At 43.0% G+C, this 17,728-nt stretch overlaps 1 protein-coding gene across 1 annotated transcript in view; it reads right to left on the bottom strand.

Moving 5' to 3' along the window:
* Window positions 1-17,728, bottom strand: part of cntn4 (contactin 4) — a 121,317-nt gene that overhangs the window by 78,844 nt on the left and 24,745 nt on the right. The window contains exons 3-5 of the mRNA XM_056606479.1: window positions 14,228-14,366; window positions 10,313-10,491; window positions 3,130-3,225 (exon numbers count right to left, since the gene is read on the bottom strand). Coding sequence (XP_056462454.1) covers window positions 3,130-3,225; window positions 10,313-10,491; window positions 14,228-14,366 — 414 coding nt within the window. The remainder of the gene's footprint in view (window positions 1-3,129; window positions 3,226-10,312; window positions 10,492-14,227; window positions 14,367-17,728) is intronic.

Here is a 17,728-nt window from a genome sequence, read left to right as displayed (position 1 = left end):
GGGATTGGATTCATTTGGCAGCGAGGCCGCTGATGAGAAAGGTGGACGGAGGGCCAGGTGGAGGCCGACGGCAGCGGTGGTGGTGAGGCGGTCACTGTCGGTGGGCATGTACATCATCATCATCATCATCATCATCATCATCGCTCCAACACACAGATGACCACGGTTTGATGAAGGAGGAGGAGGGTGACACTGACGGGAGTTTTTTTCCTCCTCCACCACTGCTTTACAAAGTGCAGACTTGCAGGCCATGGGGTGGCAGAGGGTGGAGGGATGGTGTAGGAGGGGATGGTGTAGGAGGGGCCGCTTCGGTGGTCATTTGTGGTCGAACAACATTGCCACATCAGCGTTTCTGTGGTGGATGTATACCTAATTATTCAACGCTACGTCTCCTTGACCACTAATTGACAATAATGTAAAATCTATAAATTATACATAATCTTGTTAGAAATCAGAGCATTTGGTTCAACCTGTGCACCCCTGAGAAACTCCTGTTCAGGCAGTCGTGTTGTTAGAACACAGATTTGTTTTGTATTGAAATTTCAACTGGCTCTCACAATATGGCTAAATATACAAACGTTACTAATATTCATAAAGAAATACACGTACTGTATTTATATGTTAACGGATGTATATTAAGTCTTCTACTGATAATTACGTACCACAAACACAGCACTGTCCCAGCTGTGGACCTAATCTGTGCTGCACTCTGAGGAAAGCGACCCGCTTTCAGTCGCGACAACTGACAGATCTGATGTAACCACGGTGACACGACACGTCAACAGAGGAAAGAGATAGCTGCGCCACATGGCCTTGAGACTCGGTCTAAGCCTTGTTTCGCATCCAAGCCATGCTGGCTTGGATGCTGCGTGGATGTGTGTGTGTGTGTGTGTGCACTTGTGTATCTGTGAGTGCATCTATATTTGTATGCATGTGTGTATGCGTGTGTGTACGTGTGTCTGCGTGTGTCAGCATGCGTGTGCAAATGCATAAGTGCAATTATTGATTATAATAAGAACCATATGAATGTTGGAATGCTACCATGATGCAACAACTCATGTCCATGTCCTATTCCGCCAGGTTGACGTTGAATGAGCCCCCCCTCAGACGGCCCTCCCTCCTGCGTTGCGCTCTAATTGAGACGGCGTATCGCGGCCTCCGTAGGCCTGCTCCTAGTGCAGCAGGGGGAGCCGGGGGGGCCAACGGAGGGCTCTCTGGTGAGCCTGGAGACTCTGGCTGTCACGCCGGAGAGGGAGGCTGCGTCGTCGCTCATAAAGAGAACCCCCCCCCCCCCCCCCCCTTCCACCCCCATCGGATTGGATGACGGTGTCAGCATAAAAAACAAGGTATTAAAAATCGAGCTGCCTCAGCATATGTTTCATTTCTGTTGGAACCCGAAAGATGAAGAAAACCAATAAGAAGGATAACTCGAATGACAAAACAATCAGAAGAGGCAGATGGGTTCAGTTTAGGGATTTGAGGGATAAATACGCAGATAAATAACGCCATGATATCGGATCAGCATTAACCTTGTCAGGTACTTTGCCTGTAAAAAAAAGCCAAAGAATATAACAATTAGGCTACAAAACAGATTTTGTTCCCCCACACAGCAACAGATTGGCGCATGAATCAGTGAAACGTTTTAGGTGCTTGTCAAATGAGAACGGTAATTAAAACAGGTGTTGCGTTGAACATTTAGGGAGAAAGGAGGACGGTATTAATTGAAACATCTGTTGCATAGAAAGAAAAGAGGAGGAAAATATCCTTCCATTTAAAAATAATGATAGAGTGGTGCCCGAGAAGCGACTTTGAAAAATAACTTGAAGAAATGCAGGGTTCTGTTTACGCAAAACAGAATAATCTATGTACACTCTTACATGAAGAAGGATGGATGTGATGGATTTCATGTTGCTTTTGTAAGACAATTTGAATCCTGTCGATATTTTAGGATTTATCTGGCTATTTGGTAGACCTTGAATGATAATAGTATGCGTAATCTTAACTTATTTTATTAAATCCCCCACCTGTATGTGTGTTTGTGTGTGTGTGTGTGTGTGTGTGTGTGTGTGTGTGTGTGTGTGTGTGTGTGTGTGTGTGTGTGTGTGTGTGTGTGTGTGTGTGTGTGTGTGTGTGTGTGTGTGTGTGTGTGTGTGTGTGTGTGTGTGTGTGTGTGTGTCCGTGTGTGTGTCTGTGTGTGTGTGTTTTTGTGTGTGTGTGTGTGTGTGTGTGTGTGTGTGTGTGTGTGTGTGTGTTGTTTGGTGTGGTGTGTGCCTGAGTGTACTTAAGACTTCTCAGCCGAATGGCGTTCCTGGCGCTGTCTACCCTCATGGTACTCCTTTCATGTTTAAGTTTGCTCATTGTGTGCTGGTCTCTGATGGGGTCATACAAGGTTATCATTGAAATGAGGACTAATCATGGCGAAAAAGGAAACTGAGTGGGTAAATAATAATTAAGTGCTCAGGACATAATATTATGGTCTGGAAGCTTCAGTGCTAAAAGTAATGTTTTCATTGGAGCAGTATTATTTGAAGCGAGACACAGTAATTCTTCATACTGTTCATCACTGACTACTTTTACAACTGCACTTAATTACAACAGCTTAATTAGGCTGTACAGAACTTTTCATAATCTCTAAATAATCTCTGGATTTGAGATGTTTAACAGCCCGCTAGTTTAACACCCCAACTCATTAAAATAATATATCTTTTTTTTTCGTTCTGGAAGAGCTTAATGGTGTTCAACTACAGGTCATTGGTCAGTACTTGTGGCATTCCACAAGTGGTTTTGCCACTTTAGGTAAAACTCCCTCATTAATGACATGTATCTGTCTGAATTCAAGCCAAATCGCTTGGGATTAGGTGTCTGCTAAATAAATGAATAAACAGGGACTGCACAGAACATAAACACACAAGCCAACAAGTAACAAGCCAACTCGCCCTAGAAGACAAGTTTCCATTGGAGAAAATAATAAAAACAACAGAAACAAGGTCACTGTGTTTCTCTATTGCACAATCCTTTAATGCGGCTGTGAAAGTGTACCAACGGTCTCGCTGTCGGCATCTTCCTAAATGAATAATTACAGTTGAATACAAAATACCACAAAAAAAAAGCTGTTGTTTGTTATCTTACCTCCTGAGTGTGGAGGAGGTCCGCACAGTAGCACCACCCCTTGTCCTTCCCGCACCGATACTGAGCCTCTTTTGTGTGTCTTGAAGTTTTCTAGATCTGGAAAAGAATGTAAAAACCAAAAAAATGCCATCAGTCTAGTTCAGCCACTGGCACCACAGCACGGGGACAAAGAAATGAAAAAGCACTTGACAATCATTCGCCAGAAACACATTCGCCGTTGCACAGGACATCAAGGGAATCCAGAAGAATAAAAAATACAGCGCTCAGTTTAAGACAGAGCTTAAGTAGCTATTCAGACCTGTGACTATCGATGTTGACAATCCTTGTAAACCCGAAACCGGTTCCTGCCTGTTCTACCCAGTGTCCATAGTTACCGGGAAAGAGTCGCCACAGAAGCCAAACTATTCTGTCTCTGCTGATATGAGGCGGGGTGTTTCAAACCTCCTCCTCATTGCCCCTCTGGTTCAGATCCTTCCTTTATAGGAGCGGACTGACCAGCTGGAACGAGGGTTCGTAGGAGAATAGTTCCACAATTAGGGAGGCCACCTGAGAGATTTTTGGCAGGTGTTTAAAGTACGGGTGGGGGGCGGGGTGGGGGATTTGGCTTTAGAAACAAGAGCATATCCGTCCTCTATGACCTCTAGAAAAATGGAGTTTGGTAGGATAATATATCACATACACACACACACACACACACACACACACACACACACACACACACACACACACACACACACACACACACACACACACACACACACACACACACACACACACACACACACACACACACACACACACACACAGGACAGTGCTACACAGGATATAACTGTAAATGATTTAAATATCATCACGAACAAGCTTTTAACATGCCGTATGAAATGTGTGATGGTATCACAACAACAAAAACAAGTTTAAAACAAGGTCGAGCAAATGAGCTGCTGCGTTGGGATTTCACAGCACAGGAAAAAAGAGTGACACCCTAATGAGGGAAGGAGGGGAATCACGGAAATCGGTCATCGCTCTGTCTCTCTGTCGCTCTAACACAGACTTAGTTCTCCCTCGCTCCCTGGTTTTGCGCTAGCATTCCGCCGGTTCCCACTCGGTCACACATCAAGGGTTTTAATAGCTCCAGCGGTTATCAGTACCCCCCCCGCCTCCCCTCGCGTGTGTTCATCACAACTAGCCTACTCCTACGTGCGGGTCATCTCGGGGAGAAGAATCCTGAATTAGCCAGGATTTTCATCGACAACTGAAGGGATAATAATAATGGAGCTAGCCAGCTATTTCCTTGTGTTAATTTTATTTCCTTCTCGCCCGGCGGTATCTGGCTCGGAAGTTAATTCAGAGATAAGACGGAGGAGGAGAGAGGAGAGGGGGTCATGGCTGAGTGTGCACTAACACAATGGGAGTGGTGGGAGGGGAAGATGTCTTCTCTGGGAATGCTACAAGTCTGAGGAATGCCGTGCAGAGGCGAGATTAGATTTAATGCTGTGTGTGTGTGTGTGTGTGTGTGTGTGTGTGTGTGTGTGTGTGTGTGTTGGTGTGTGTGTCTGTGTGTGTGTCTGAAAGTAATAGTGGGCATATCTCTTTGAGTAGAAAATTAAATCCAAAACGCAGTGATTTGAGTGAATTAAATACTGCTTCCCTTTTGTGTTGTTTCGAGTGAGATACTCAAAATGATGAATAAGGTATCCTTACTCGTTGTTGCGGCGGCGGATCAGTAGTGAAAGCATAGACTTTCATTGAGCCCTACTTGAATGCCATGGCTTTTAGTTAACATAAAAGTACGATTGTTCGACAGGAGTCCTTGTTGATTTACAACAAGGACTCCTTGGTCAGTTAATATGCGTCATATTGACTGTGGCACAAGTCCATTAAGGAACCACCTTTCATTATGATGAACACATTCATCTGCCCTTAGCCCTTCAAACATTTAAATGGTTGTTTTATAAGACTATATGGAATCTAATTAAATGGTTAACAATTCCTGCCGATTTATACTCCTAAAAAGACCATCTCATGGGTAATTTAAAATATATGCCATATCATCTGTATGATATTCTCTTTACACTCGGTAAGTACGACTAGCCTGCAAGGCTAGTCTAGACTTCAAGTATGAGATATAGTACACCATTAAAATCCCACAATTAAATATACAAATGTTTCGCCCACATGTATAATTTATGGACTACTTATTTTGCACTGCTTCTAACTGCTTACTCAAAAAAACAAGATATTGTGGCCTAGAATAATTGAGTATATGAGGGCACTCCATAGATGGAATGACAAATTGGCTGTCGGCTGCCATTTTTAGCCTGCAAATCACTGTCCTTGTGCATTACAGTTGGCTGGCTCTGGAAACCTCCCCCTGTGCAGGAGGGATGACCATGATTTATCTTTGCTCAGAACAAAAGTGTTATTGGATATCGAGCTACAATCACCGGCTCTTAATGAAATTATTCCTGGACACAATTTTTTCCTTTTTTTCTATGGTTTACTTTGAGCCTAACGTCCTATCTTGTTTAATGAAGAAATGGCACTGAGTGTGTTTGCTTGGGTAGCAAGATAGACTCCAAATGTATTTAAAGCAAGTGTTTTGTGGTTTCCCTTTAAAGCCGGTTTTGGTACAGTCTGACAACCGCCAAAATGGCCCAGAAATGGCTTTGGAGTGGCCCAACCACTTGCTTTCATCTGAAGGTACGATAGAAGGCTAGATAAAAGGAAAATAAAAAACGTCTCCACTAAACATGTGGCTACAGAAAGACTTCTAAGGTACTCAGTTTATTTGTTTGTTCCGAAAATAATTTTTTGGGGGGGGGGCTTTTTTTTGGGTTGAGATTAAAGCTTTTTTCATAAGAGGAGTTGAGAAGACGGCCTCTCTCGGGCCTGCTGGTGTTTTTTCCTGGACCTGATTGGTCGAAAGCTCTTCCCGCGTTGAAAGCTTTGAGCCAGGGTGGTATAATTCAACTATGCCCGTCCGCCCACACTCAGTGGTCGAGATGAGCCCCCCCAAAAACCCATTGTTGCGAGACAGGGGCTTCAGGGGTGGCAATGAAAGAGCATTTTTATTGATACAGGCGAATGACTTCAGAAACTGCATTGCAGACAGGGAGACATTGTAAAAGGGGGATTTGTGGCAAAGGCACCCTTTTTGTGCATGCACAGCTGTGCACATAATTACTTGGATGGATAAAAAAAAGACACGAGCACTTGAAACAAAGAGATCGACACAGACATTGGAAATCCCTTTGATTTGCTTGGTTGGGATGATAAAAACATTTTTTACCGGGAGTGTACCTAAAAAAAACCAACTGGGACTTAGGAGGAAGGACTCCAGCGCTGTCTCTTAAAGGGGAAGCGGGGCTAACTATGATTAATGTCCTCAGGACCAGTAAATGTGATGCCCCATCTAGATGCATTAGCATCAATTACTGTTAACCTGGGCTGACATTACAAACAATGATCTCCCCGATTAGCCTGATGATCACATCCCAGATATATGAGCAGTTCCAAATGCCACCGCGACTTATCACACTTCCACACGCCTGTCCCGCCGTAACCATGTGATTCATTACCTCCTGAGAGCATCCTTAAGGACACGCTTTGTCTGGCAATATACGCCGTGTGCGGACTCACGCATGCGCGTCCTGCGTGTGTGTTGGTCCAGCCGCTTGAGCTCGCAGACATGGATGAGGTGTGCCTTTATGTTTGTGTCTCCCGCCGCATTTTGAATTATGTGGTTATCACGATGCATAACGAGTTCTTAAGGATGCTCTTCGTGTGTGCATATGTGTGTGCCCGTGTGTGTGAGCATGCATGTGTGTGTGTGCGTGTGTGTGTGTGAGTGTGTGTGTGTATGTACAAGAATGCGTGTTTGTGTATGTGTGCGTGTGTGTGTGCGTGTGTGTGTCTGTGAGTGTGTGGGTGTGTGTACAAGAATTTGTGTTTGTGTGTGTGTGCGTGTGTGTGTGTGTGTTTCTCTGTGTGTGTTTCTCTGTGTGTGCATGTGTGTGTGTGTTTGTTTGTGTGTGTGTGTGAGGAGGCATTCACATACACAGAGATGGTGTGTTTGTGTTTGTGTAACACCGCCTTTGTTGCCCTTTTAATTATATGGTTATCATATGGCTGACTTCTTCCTCTAATCTATGTGCCTCCAAGAAAGGAGATGAACGGCGGGGTTTAAGTATGTTATGCTATACTATTGAGCTCCCTCCTGTGCAATATCTTGATAGTATACCACAGATAAGCACCAGAGTACACCCATTAGCTATTTACACCTCATTAACCGAGTCAATATGCTCGCGCCGCATTATCACAACAGCTAAGAGGGGTCTAGAGGATTTATTTGCATTTAAATGAGGTATTCATGTTTCCCCTCAAGGCCTCTAAAGTCCTACCCTGGTGAAAGCTGGAGATTTCCACCGCAAGTAAACTGCTTCATTCGAGGTCTGAACCCTGGACCTTCCGCTGGTATTCAATCTACCACTCTCCACTGGACCACCTTACATAATATTCAGGTGACGGTATTCAGTGTATACCTGTGTTCACAAAGGTCCCTTCTTGACCTGAACCTTCTCCGCCAATGCAGTGGAGCTGCTTCGGGGCTCATTGTGTTGTAAAGATTGTCCTCCTCACCGCTACGACCTGTCTGTGTGGTTCTGGGATGTGGGGATGCAGTGCACACATTGACCGCACTCATCAGTATGAATTATGGGCGTACATATTTTACATAATCACCGATATGGAATCGATAGACATACTAATCAAGGGCAGCCAGTATTGAGTGAGAGCGCCCACAGGCTCATCCGTTATCCCGGCCGCGCGGACAGCCGCGCTGCTCTCAAGAAGTAGCATCATCCATCAAAAGTTTGGGAGGGAAAGGGAGGGGAATGCTGAGCAAGTCTGGAGCCTCGCCCACTTTCAAATAATAACCTTGGATGGCCCTTTAGCCGACTCGTAGTCTAAACAAATATTACCCCAGGGAGACAATTTAAATACAGACCGAGTAAAAATTGCGTCCGATCTAATTATTACATGAAGCTCCGTTGTACTATAGGGTTATAGCATTAGAGTCCGTCTGCGGCAGGAGAGAACAGCACTCCATTGCATGCAGGTGTACACACCTACGGGGGCGGCAGATGGATTGTTCGTTACAAATCAATGTGCACCCGCAAAAGAAAAGGGTTTAATTAGGTGGGGCCAAAATCTGGGCCACTGAATATCTTGGGGTTGTCGGCAATAATGAAAAAGAGAACCTCCACAATTGGACAACTTATAAAAATCCCTTTACTTTGAAGTCAAAGACTTTTCCTGTTCCTATACGATATTAAATCTCAGCCCGGCTGTTGGTATTGTTGTGTGATGTCTCTATAGGGTTGACTTTGAAATGGCTTGTGACTGTGGCTAATTAACATCATACCTGCTGGTAGGGGTCGGAAGTAGGGTCACTTTGAGTAACAATACAGTACATTAGGTTGAAATGTCAAACCAAGCATGTGGCCATTGAGAATCAGTGGAGTCCAAGGGTAGTTCGGTTTGACAACAGGGTTGGTGTGTGAAAATAGCACATACTGCATCTTCAAATAGGAGATTTCAAATGTCCCTCTTCGGTTTATTCGAGATCACGTTGAGACCCAACCGTCCAACCATAGGGAGAACTGTATGAGCAATGACGTCACGTTGACTAGTGTGACGGGCGATTCGAGGAACATGGTTTGTGAGTGATGTGAGAGTAAACTTTGAAAACTATCATTCAGCACAACCCCAAAGGCATTGTGCACGAGGCAGAAGGCAAATTCCGGATGCTTCTATTTAGATCGCAACCATAAACTGCGGGAGCCCTCTGCGAGCCTTGATAGTGTAATCTACTTTGATGGTCTCTTTAAAACCTAGACACATTAAGGCAGCAGGATGCATTTAGGTCTGTTTGTCGCATAGCTCACACCCTATATGATGTGTTTGTCACCTAGCCCTTGGTTCGTATCAGCCTCCTAATTGAACTGGATAAATAATATAGACGTACATGTGTAACACATAGGTTAGCCAGGTACAAAGAAAGAGATAAGGAGATGTTTATTATCGAAGTAAGATACGTCTTAAAAATGCATTTCAGACCTTGTTTTCCATATTAGGTTTAACCTTATCAAGGACATACATTCAGCACTTCCTTTAAAACATTAAACCTTTCCTAGTCCAATCCATTTGCCTCATTAAGGGTTGTTTTTTTACACCAACATGTGGGGGAAAAGACACATATATCACATTGGTTGCCCTTTTAAATGATTTTGTTGAACTTTAACATTTGGATCATGACACAAGTTAATTAAGCATTACAGTGGGTAATAAATAAGATGAATGACATCCGACCGTACAACCAATCCTTGACGGCGTGACAGGAGTTGTGGGCTGGTAAGGTCAAAGCGTTAACAATTGATGGAACTGTCACCGTATCGCAGTCCACTTCTGCAGAAAGAATCGTTTTTTCTGAAGCAAGGGACCGACTTACCAACAGCCGCGTTGACTCACAAAGAATATAAAATGGCCAAAGATATATTGACGTCCTTGTCGCTTAAAGAGAAGCTTTCAGAATTTAATCCAAGTGCGCCATCACTCAGTTACTAATGTCATAATTTATGCTACGGCCGATAAATGGGCCCATTGGCACCTATTGACTTGTATTTCTTTAGGAATCTGAACGCCCAGAGTTAGACTTCAACCACTCTATTCTGATGCCAAACTGAATGACCGCTCATTAGAGGCATTCAATTTCCTGTATGCCTGATTGATTGAATTCTATGTGAAGCATCTTTTGAATTGTTTCTTTATTTTTTACTTTCTTTTCTTCTTGGTTGAATGAGCAATATCAGGTAGTGTCTGTGTTTTCCAACCTTAGGGAAAAAAGGGTTGAGAGTGTTTTGTTTTGGTCAGCTGTTTGCAGCGTATGCAGCTCTTCCATCGGCTCTGTGCCATTGACTCAAAACACAAAACTTTCTTTAGGAGAAAAAAAGACTCATCGGACCACTGGCAGCATCCAGATCCCCAGAGGGACAAGCGTCTCATGCCGCCATCCCAGACTGCTAATGACAAACCATCCCAAATTGACAAACTTTTGAGTTACCCGTCAAACAAAGCAAAAAGAAACACACACAAAAACATTGGCTTAAAAAGGTTTAAAACTCACATGCAAATGTGAGACTGGCCTCCCGGCTAACGATGGTCCCAAAGGAGTTGGAGGCGAGGCACTGATAGGTTCCAGCATCGTGGTCCTTGTTCAGGCGGCTGATTCTCAGGTTGCCTCCGGAAAGGCTGTAGTGGGAGCCGCTGGATTTCACACTGAGTACTGTGCCATTCAGTTTCCACCTGAAATCAACAAAAAACCAGGGGTATCAGAGAAAAAATATAATTTAAGAATCAACGCTTGCGCAACACATTCTAATTAAATCCATCCTAGCCCAAGGTGTGTTGTTATTCACAAAACTAAATGAGAGACTTGGTGGTGCCATCATTTCATCTTTACCAACAGGAGGGAAAGAAAAAGGAAGAGGGGAGACAGAAGTTCCCATGAAATCATGTCCTCTAGCATTCTGTTAATCTAACTAACAGTGGACTACTGGGGTGCCAATGCCTGAGAACAGACAGGGGATGCAGACCATCCATCTTTCCCGAGCCCAGTCAAACTGTATACACATGCTGCTAAATCATTATGCTGCCACAATTACAAGTTACGCCTGCAACCTTGCCTCAACCTGTGACTTATACTCAAGTCCATGTGATTATCATCAGTGTTAAGGGCGTGATCGATGAGGAAGTGTTATTCAGGTAAAATGAGTTAAGGGCTCCCTGCAATATTTCCAGACAAGGCATATATCCAGTAATGTATGCCTTCAGCATGCATAACTAAAGTCGGGGTAGAAAGACCTTTGATTTCTTTGAATAATATGGCTATCAATAAGGAAAGGTAGTTTCTTTACTTTGTTCACATGCATAAACAAAGAAAGAAATTTGATGTATATTATCTTTTAGGGATACATAAATGTTTCTCTGAATAACACGTCTATGAAACAATTTTATATACTGCTATATATAGTGCTATTTGTCAATGAAATTGGATTCTGAACCCACTGAGTACTGAGTTGTATAATTCGTTATCAGGCGTTATCTCTATAACAGTTATTTCTGTTAAAGACAGAGACAAACAATGACAACCACCATATCCTGCTGGACGAATTGAAAGGCTTGTGTCCCCTGTGGAGCGGCTTCCGTTAAAACTAATGTTTGTTGTCTGCTGGTCTGTTTGCTCCACAATAGCAACGGGGGGTTTATCCAGGCCATATCTAGGATCCAGCAGTCCTACTCAGTTGCAGCAGAACTTCTGAGGGGAGACGGCATAGAGCCTGAGCACGGAAACTAAAAACTGAAAAGAACTGGTTTTCTCTTTCGTTACAGGGATTTCAACCCAACAGAAACTAATTTGCACTAGCAGATGATTTGTTTTTTACAGTTTAATAGTGCTGGCTGAGTTTGTGTCAGCCAATTACCCACTTACAGATCCCCGCCTCCAGCCAGATCATTGGTCAATAATAAATATGCAGCAAAATAAAGTAAAACGCCCGGTTCACAAGGGTTTGAGCTCTTCTGCCATTCGACTTTTATTCTTGTATACACTTATTCTTTTATACTACTTTAATATTCTTCAGTCTGATTTGTGAGGCTACTTGAGATCAACAAGTTTATAAATCGACACAATGTGTGCGGACACTGGACCATCCCATCCGGGTCCATGTGAGTACATCTTCTCCAGAGCCTTGTTAACGCACACACTAGAGTAGAACAAGGACGTCTCGCAAGACCAAGTCAGTGACCACAGTCAAAGCGGAACGTTTGAAAAATAGATATAGAAAAAGATGTGCTTCGGAGATACAGTCTAGACAAATGAACATGACGAGAATTATCTTCTGAACCGCAAAGTTTGTGTCGGGTTTCTGATGTTGGCATCGGGGCTTAGGCAGTGAGGAGGCTGTCCCTGAGGGATTCATCTGTTTCTGGAGAGGAAAGGATCGCATCGACGGCAAAAAAAATGCAAGGAGCCAAACGGCTCAGACACAGGCCCGGGGTAACACTGATATTTCTCCAAGAAGGAGTTATTCAGATGAGAAAATGTTATTTCAAGAGAGAAAAGGGAATGCAACAAAAAACGTAGAAAAAGTTTGTTCATTGTTCATCTTATGTTTTGAGATTTGGCTTTGATTCTAACTAATTGAGTCTAGGGAGTTTTCTGATGCAGATTGAGCTATGTTTGCTATATTAAGGCAACCCACTTCAAAGCAGGCGTTGTAAATGTAGAGGACCACTGATGTCTTCTGTTTGGGAAGGTCTTTGAGGGTGGGACTGGTAGACTAAGATAAATTGGATGATGCAAATGTAGACAAACAAACAAAACAAAAACGAACAACCCAACCTTCCCCAAGAAAAGGAAACGTACATTCAACACAGCGCAACGTGGAATGCATTTGAAATTTACTATTTAGTAATCATTTTATCCAAAGTGACATAGTGTGGTTAAGCAGCATGTTGGGGTTGGGCCTCATCCATACCAACAAGGTAGGCTGCAGACATTTGGTTGAACCAAAAACTTTACAAGGGCTGATCATTTTTACCACCATGTGTGTGTAGCACGTTGTAGTGAAACACACAACCAACCCATACACCAGATCCTCTCATTAATCTATTAACAATCAGTCGAGAAAACCAACAAAAACAGGAACAGCAGTTCAATTTGCAAGGCACATGTTTTATGCAATCACTTTACAACAGGCCTGGTATCGCGCGCTCTCGATCGCATAATGCCCCGCCATCTGGTTAATGACGTGGCAGAACATGCTGCGATCTAAACAAAGCCTGCGCTTTGTTTGGTCTGAAAAATCTACAGGTTTTTCCAAGCAGTTCTATCATGATTTGGAATACGATCGTCGTTTGCCAAATAAGAATTGTTGTTTTCTGATGCGTCGCCATTTACTCTCATCATTGCAACCGGTATGATGATGATGATGATGATGATGATGATGATGGGGATGGTGTATGCAGGATTAATGAACTTTGAACGTGATTAAGCCGTCAGCTGTTGCGCGGGGGAACATCTTTGCCGGACAGCTGCACTGCCGACTGGGCTGTCGCCTGGTGACCTTGACAGCCACGCAGTTGATTAGGTCATGGGCTAAGCTGGCTGTGTTCCCACGCATTCAAGGTCCCAATCCTCCCAAATCTTGCCCCCGCAAAATAATTGTCCGGCAGAGACCGGAGGTGATTGATTTGAAGCTTTAGATGCAACATGAAAAACGACCAATAGTAAAATAAAGAATGTGCACTCTCGTGCACTTTAACAGCACAGTGTGGTATATGAATCGGCTACTTAAGGTTTAATGTGTATTTCCTATCCAGGTGGTTTTCCTCAGACAGGACTGAGTTCACCTCTCTACAAGTCAGTCCTGATTCTGAATAAGCTCAGTCTGGCAAGTTCCTTCTGAAAAATAGACAAGCAGACCAAGGTGCCTTTGAATGGTGCAACAGACAACTCCTTCAAATGCTCAATTCAGCGAATTAATAAGAGACTGGAAACAACAGTGGTTCTTTTACAAGGATAAGAGCAATTTGTCTGGGTCATACTGGTCGAACTAAGAGCTCATTCGTGCTTATTCATTGGAAGTGGCACAGGTCTATTCTTTTTATTTATCTCTATTCTTTGTCCAGGTTCCTGTAAAGCAACACATTACTCTGTATCATACATTATTCCCATATTGTCATTATGTTATATTATTGTGTGAGATCATATGGAGATGATACATTTGTCAGGGAAGGGGGTCTGGTGAGAAGGGAGAAGGGGACAAGTATGGTAGGAAGGTAACAAGGGAATCAATGAAGCACAGAAGATAGATATATGAAGATAGAACATGTCCCTGGATTCCGCAATGTCATGAACATTTAGTCTTTGAAATAGACTTACTGTGAACTCAGACCCATGTCCTTCAGGTAGGGGTTTAAGGGGTTAAGGGGAGGGGGGACATTGGGGATCAAACTCGGTTCCCCCTGCCCTACTCACCGGTAGAGGGCGGGGGGCATCCCCTGGGCCTCACAGCTGAACATCACCTCCCGGTTCTTCTCCACGGCGTCCAGGGGGTACACGATGCTGCCCGGCTGCTTGCTGAACACCGGACTCTGCACGGCGGCACCAACCCTCTCTGTGGGCAGAGGAAGACAAATTAGCCTCTGTGTGGTTTTACAACACAAACCTGTTTGTTAAAAAATCAGGCGGGGGGGGGACGACACCAACACAGTTTGTAAAACAAGCAATTTGTCAGCAGCGGCGGAAATCGGTTGGCACCCAAGGAAGGAGAGCGATTAGAGAGAGAGAACGAGGACAACCACGAGCGGACAAAAGATATCAATTTGTCTGCCGTTTGTGTGCCACATCGCCCACCAGCGCGGGCGGTGGGTGGGGAGAATGATACGGCACGATACGTGTCCTCCAGCGCTGCTTAGGAAACAGCCTCTGATTTATATTGAACAATTAGGGGAGTTGGGCAGCGGCGCTGTCATTGGCCCTTTATCGGTTGGAATTGTGGTCCAATGGGCTTGCTGCCATGGGATTGGTCCTGACCTGACCTGGTAATCGAGGGGGGGGCGGGGGGGGGGGGGGACCAAGTGTATAGATATTGTAATACTAACAACATTTTGTTTAACATTTTTTTAATAATATATTTTGATAATTATGCAAATGTACATCATTGGGGCAGGCATTTGGTGGAGGGCAGCCTCCAAGGGTCTGGTTTTGTATTCTTGTACATGTGAATAATTTACAATTAATGCCATTTAACTGGCCTATACTGTAACAGGACTTGTAAACAAATCAAAAATACACAATGTATCTTCTGAACAATTTAAAATACAATTTAAAATTTTAAGATTAAGTAGTAGTTTACTGCTTACATGTACAAATGTGACATGCATTTGTGATGCATTTATATTGCAGACAAGCAAAACAATGTGACCGTTCTTCGTGGCTCTTTGTGCTCTTTGCAACAACAACACAAGCTTGTCAAGTCAACACATAAGGCTGTATGCCTCTACTGTCTCTCAGTTGTCAGCCCACTATATCCACAAAAACCCTCGTCTCTTCCTTTGGTTTCTTTCTCAGGGATTATTTATTAAAGGTAGGGTCGGCAATTGATTTTAGAAGGTCTTTTTGTCGTATTTGTTGAAATTCTATTTGTCTTGACAGCATTCAATAAAAAAAAAGCTTTGACAAAAGAAAGAAATCAAATTTGGTATCTGTGGCTGTCGCAGGCACGACTGAAATGATTGGATGGCTTATTTGTTTGTCTACCTACCCACCCGGCTACCTGCGAGCACTCTGACATTGCACATTTTGCGCATGACCTTCCACAATGCTAGGCAGACCTATTGCTTAAGCTAGGAAGCTAGTCCTGTGTCTTGGAAAAGTGGCTCTAGAGGAAGGCATGGTATTTTTTTCAGTTGGATACTTCTCCAAATTGCATAAGCTACCTTTAAGAAACTTGGTTTGAAAACAGGAGGCACTGCTGGTTTTAAGATTTTCCACCAATGGTGAAGAGTTTCCAAGGTGCATTCCTTGGGAGAGCCTCTTCAACTAAACTACAAGGGTGTCCAAGAATAATAAGTGGTCTGTATGGGAAAATGGAGACAAACCAAATAGCTAGGGTGAAAATAATGGAAGGTTGTGGTTTGCAAGGAAGTGAAGGTGGATGCTGGGGAATCTAAACAGCATGTAGCTGCCATGAATTCTCTAGGACTTTCTGGAGCATTGTTCAGAGTTGGCCTGTGTGATGCCTAGCTGTTCTTATCCTTTTGGAGGGAATGGGGAAAGCTTTAACAAGTAGACACAAGCTTTCAAATGTCAAAGTGATAAATAACCACTGTACCACCTCTGAAAAACAAAGACAAAGCAAAAACAAAGCAGGGGTGAGAAAAGAACAATAAAGAAAGTTGGGTTATTAGGAAAGGTAAAGTGTGCCTTTTTCAACTACACTAACAATGACTTTGGCGGTTATACTCAACTAAAGGTCCAATCTTACGCTACAAAAAAAAGGCTTCTGTCGTAGGAGATCCTTTTAATTTATGCTGCTCTCATCCCAAATAAAATAATTTAAAATCAGGTGCTATTGCTTAACATTAAATTAATGTTATGTTGGTGCAATCTTTTACATAACCCTCTGTCCTGTGTTAGGCTTTTAATTTGAACACAAAGTTCAATCAAAATGAATCATTTTGGGACTGGAATTGTTGACAGCAGATAACGAAGGGCAATGCATAAACATTTTTATACAACACAACATTTCTCAAATGTTACACATAATTGCCATCAATGATTACTTGATTTGGCAAGTTGCTCACACTAGGGAAAACATATTTTTTTTCTTCCTAAATATGTTCCCACTTTGCATACAGTCTGCTAATTGCAATCTGATAAATGCCTGTGAAACTCTTGCTGTGTACAACCGGCAGAGTGGCACAATTTTCCCCAAATTGTTAATTGTTTCAAAATGATTGACACCCACTGGTGTTTAGGACCAATGGTATTTAGGACCACTGGTATCTCAAGGCTTCCGAGAGACACATTTTGGGGCCTCAATGGTTTCTAGGGTGAGGATTGTTTTGTATTAATAAAAACCAACCCCTTGCTTTCATTTAAATATATATATATACACATAACTTTGTTGTTGTACCCAAGGCTGTGGCAAATTTAATTTAACTTCCAGAAATTATTTTTTTTGTTTTTGTGTGCTTCCTATGATGCTCTGAAAAGGTGTTTTCATGATTTGTTTATTCCCAAAATTGCTATCTATTTAATACTGCAGGAAATCATACAGCTTGAATACTGAAAGGTTAGGTGGATGGCATCTTATTTTTCATCAAAATGTGATATTCATTAATTGTTATTCTTTGATGTGGTCAAATAATGAGCCTTCATTTTAAAGCTTTAGCTCAATACTATTGAACGCACATTTATTTCATTGAAGCGGTTATTAATACACCATCCATACTGACCTCTACTGAGATTCACAATAAAAAAGATAGCATTTATTTTCATGCCCTTTCAAAAGATTTCATGAATTGTACTCCAACAGACCCTCATTTTTATTTGCTCTACTCTCTCTACTCAAGATGCTCTGCTGAAAAATACAAAGTTGTCATATCAAAACATGTTGTTTTATGTTCACAAGAAATGAAAGCACGAGAACGAAGCATTCTAACAGTCTTCCAGCATTAACCACTGTGGTTCATCTTCATAGGCCTTGCTCCAGACACACGGCTGTTTTTCTCCATCTTGGCTTTCTTTCCACACTAAAACAGACAACACTACAAACTGTTTTTGTCCACCAAAAACGAAGTAAAGCCGGGGCTCACAACCTTCAAATAGAGGGCTTTTAATAATAGGCTGACGTGTGAGCGTGATGTGATCCAGACATCAACGGCCAGGCTAATGTGACCTGGGCCCGCACGTGAGAGACGGTTTGATCTGGGAAAGTGTGACAGCGTTTTGGGGCACACATAGTAGAAAACT

This window comes from Gadus chalcogrammus, chromosome 13 (assembly GCF_026213295.1).
Source record: "Gadus chalcogrammus isolate NIFS_2021 chromosome 13, NIFS_Gcha_1.0, whole genome shotgun sequence".
Taxonomy (NCBI): domain Eukaryota; kingdom Metazoa; phylum Chordata; class Actinopteri; order Gadiformes; family Gadidae; genus Gadus; species Gadus chalcogrammus.
Note: the sequence above shows the minus strand (reverse complement) of the source record. Positions and strands in the feature narration are given on the sequence as shown.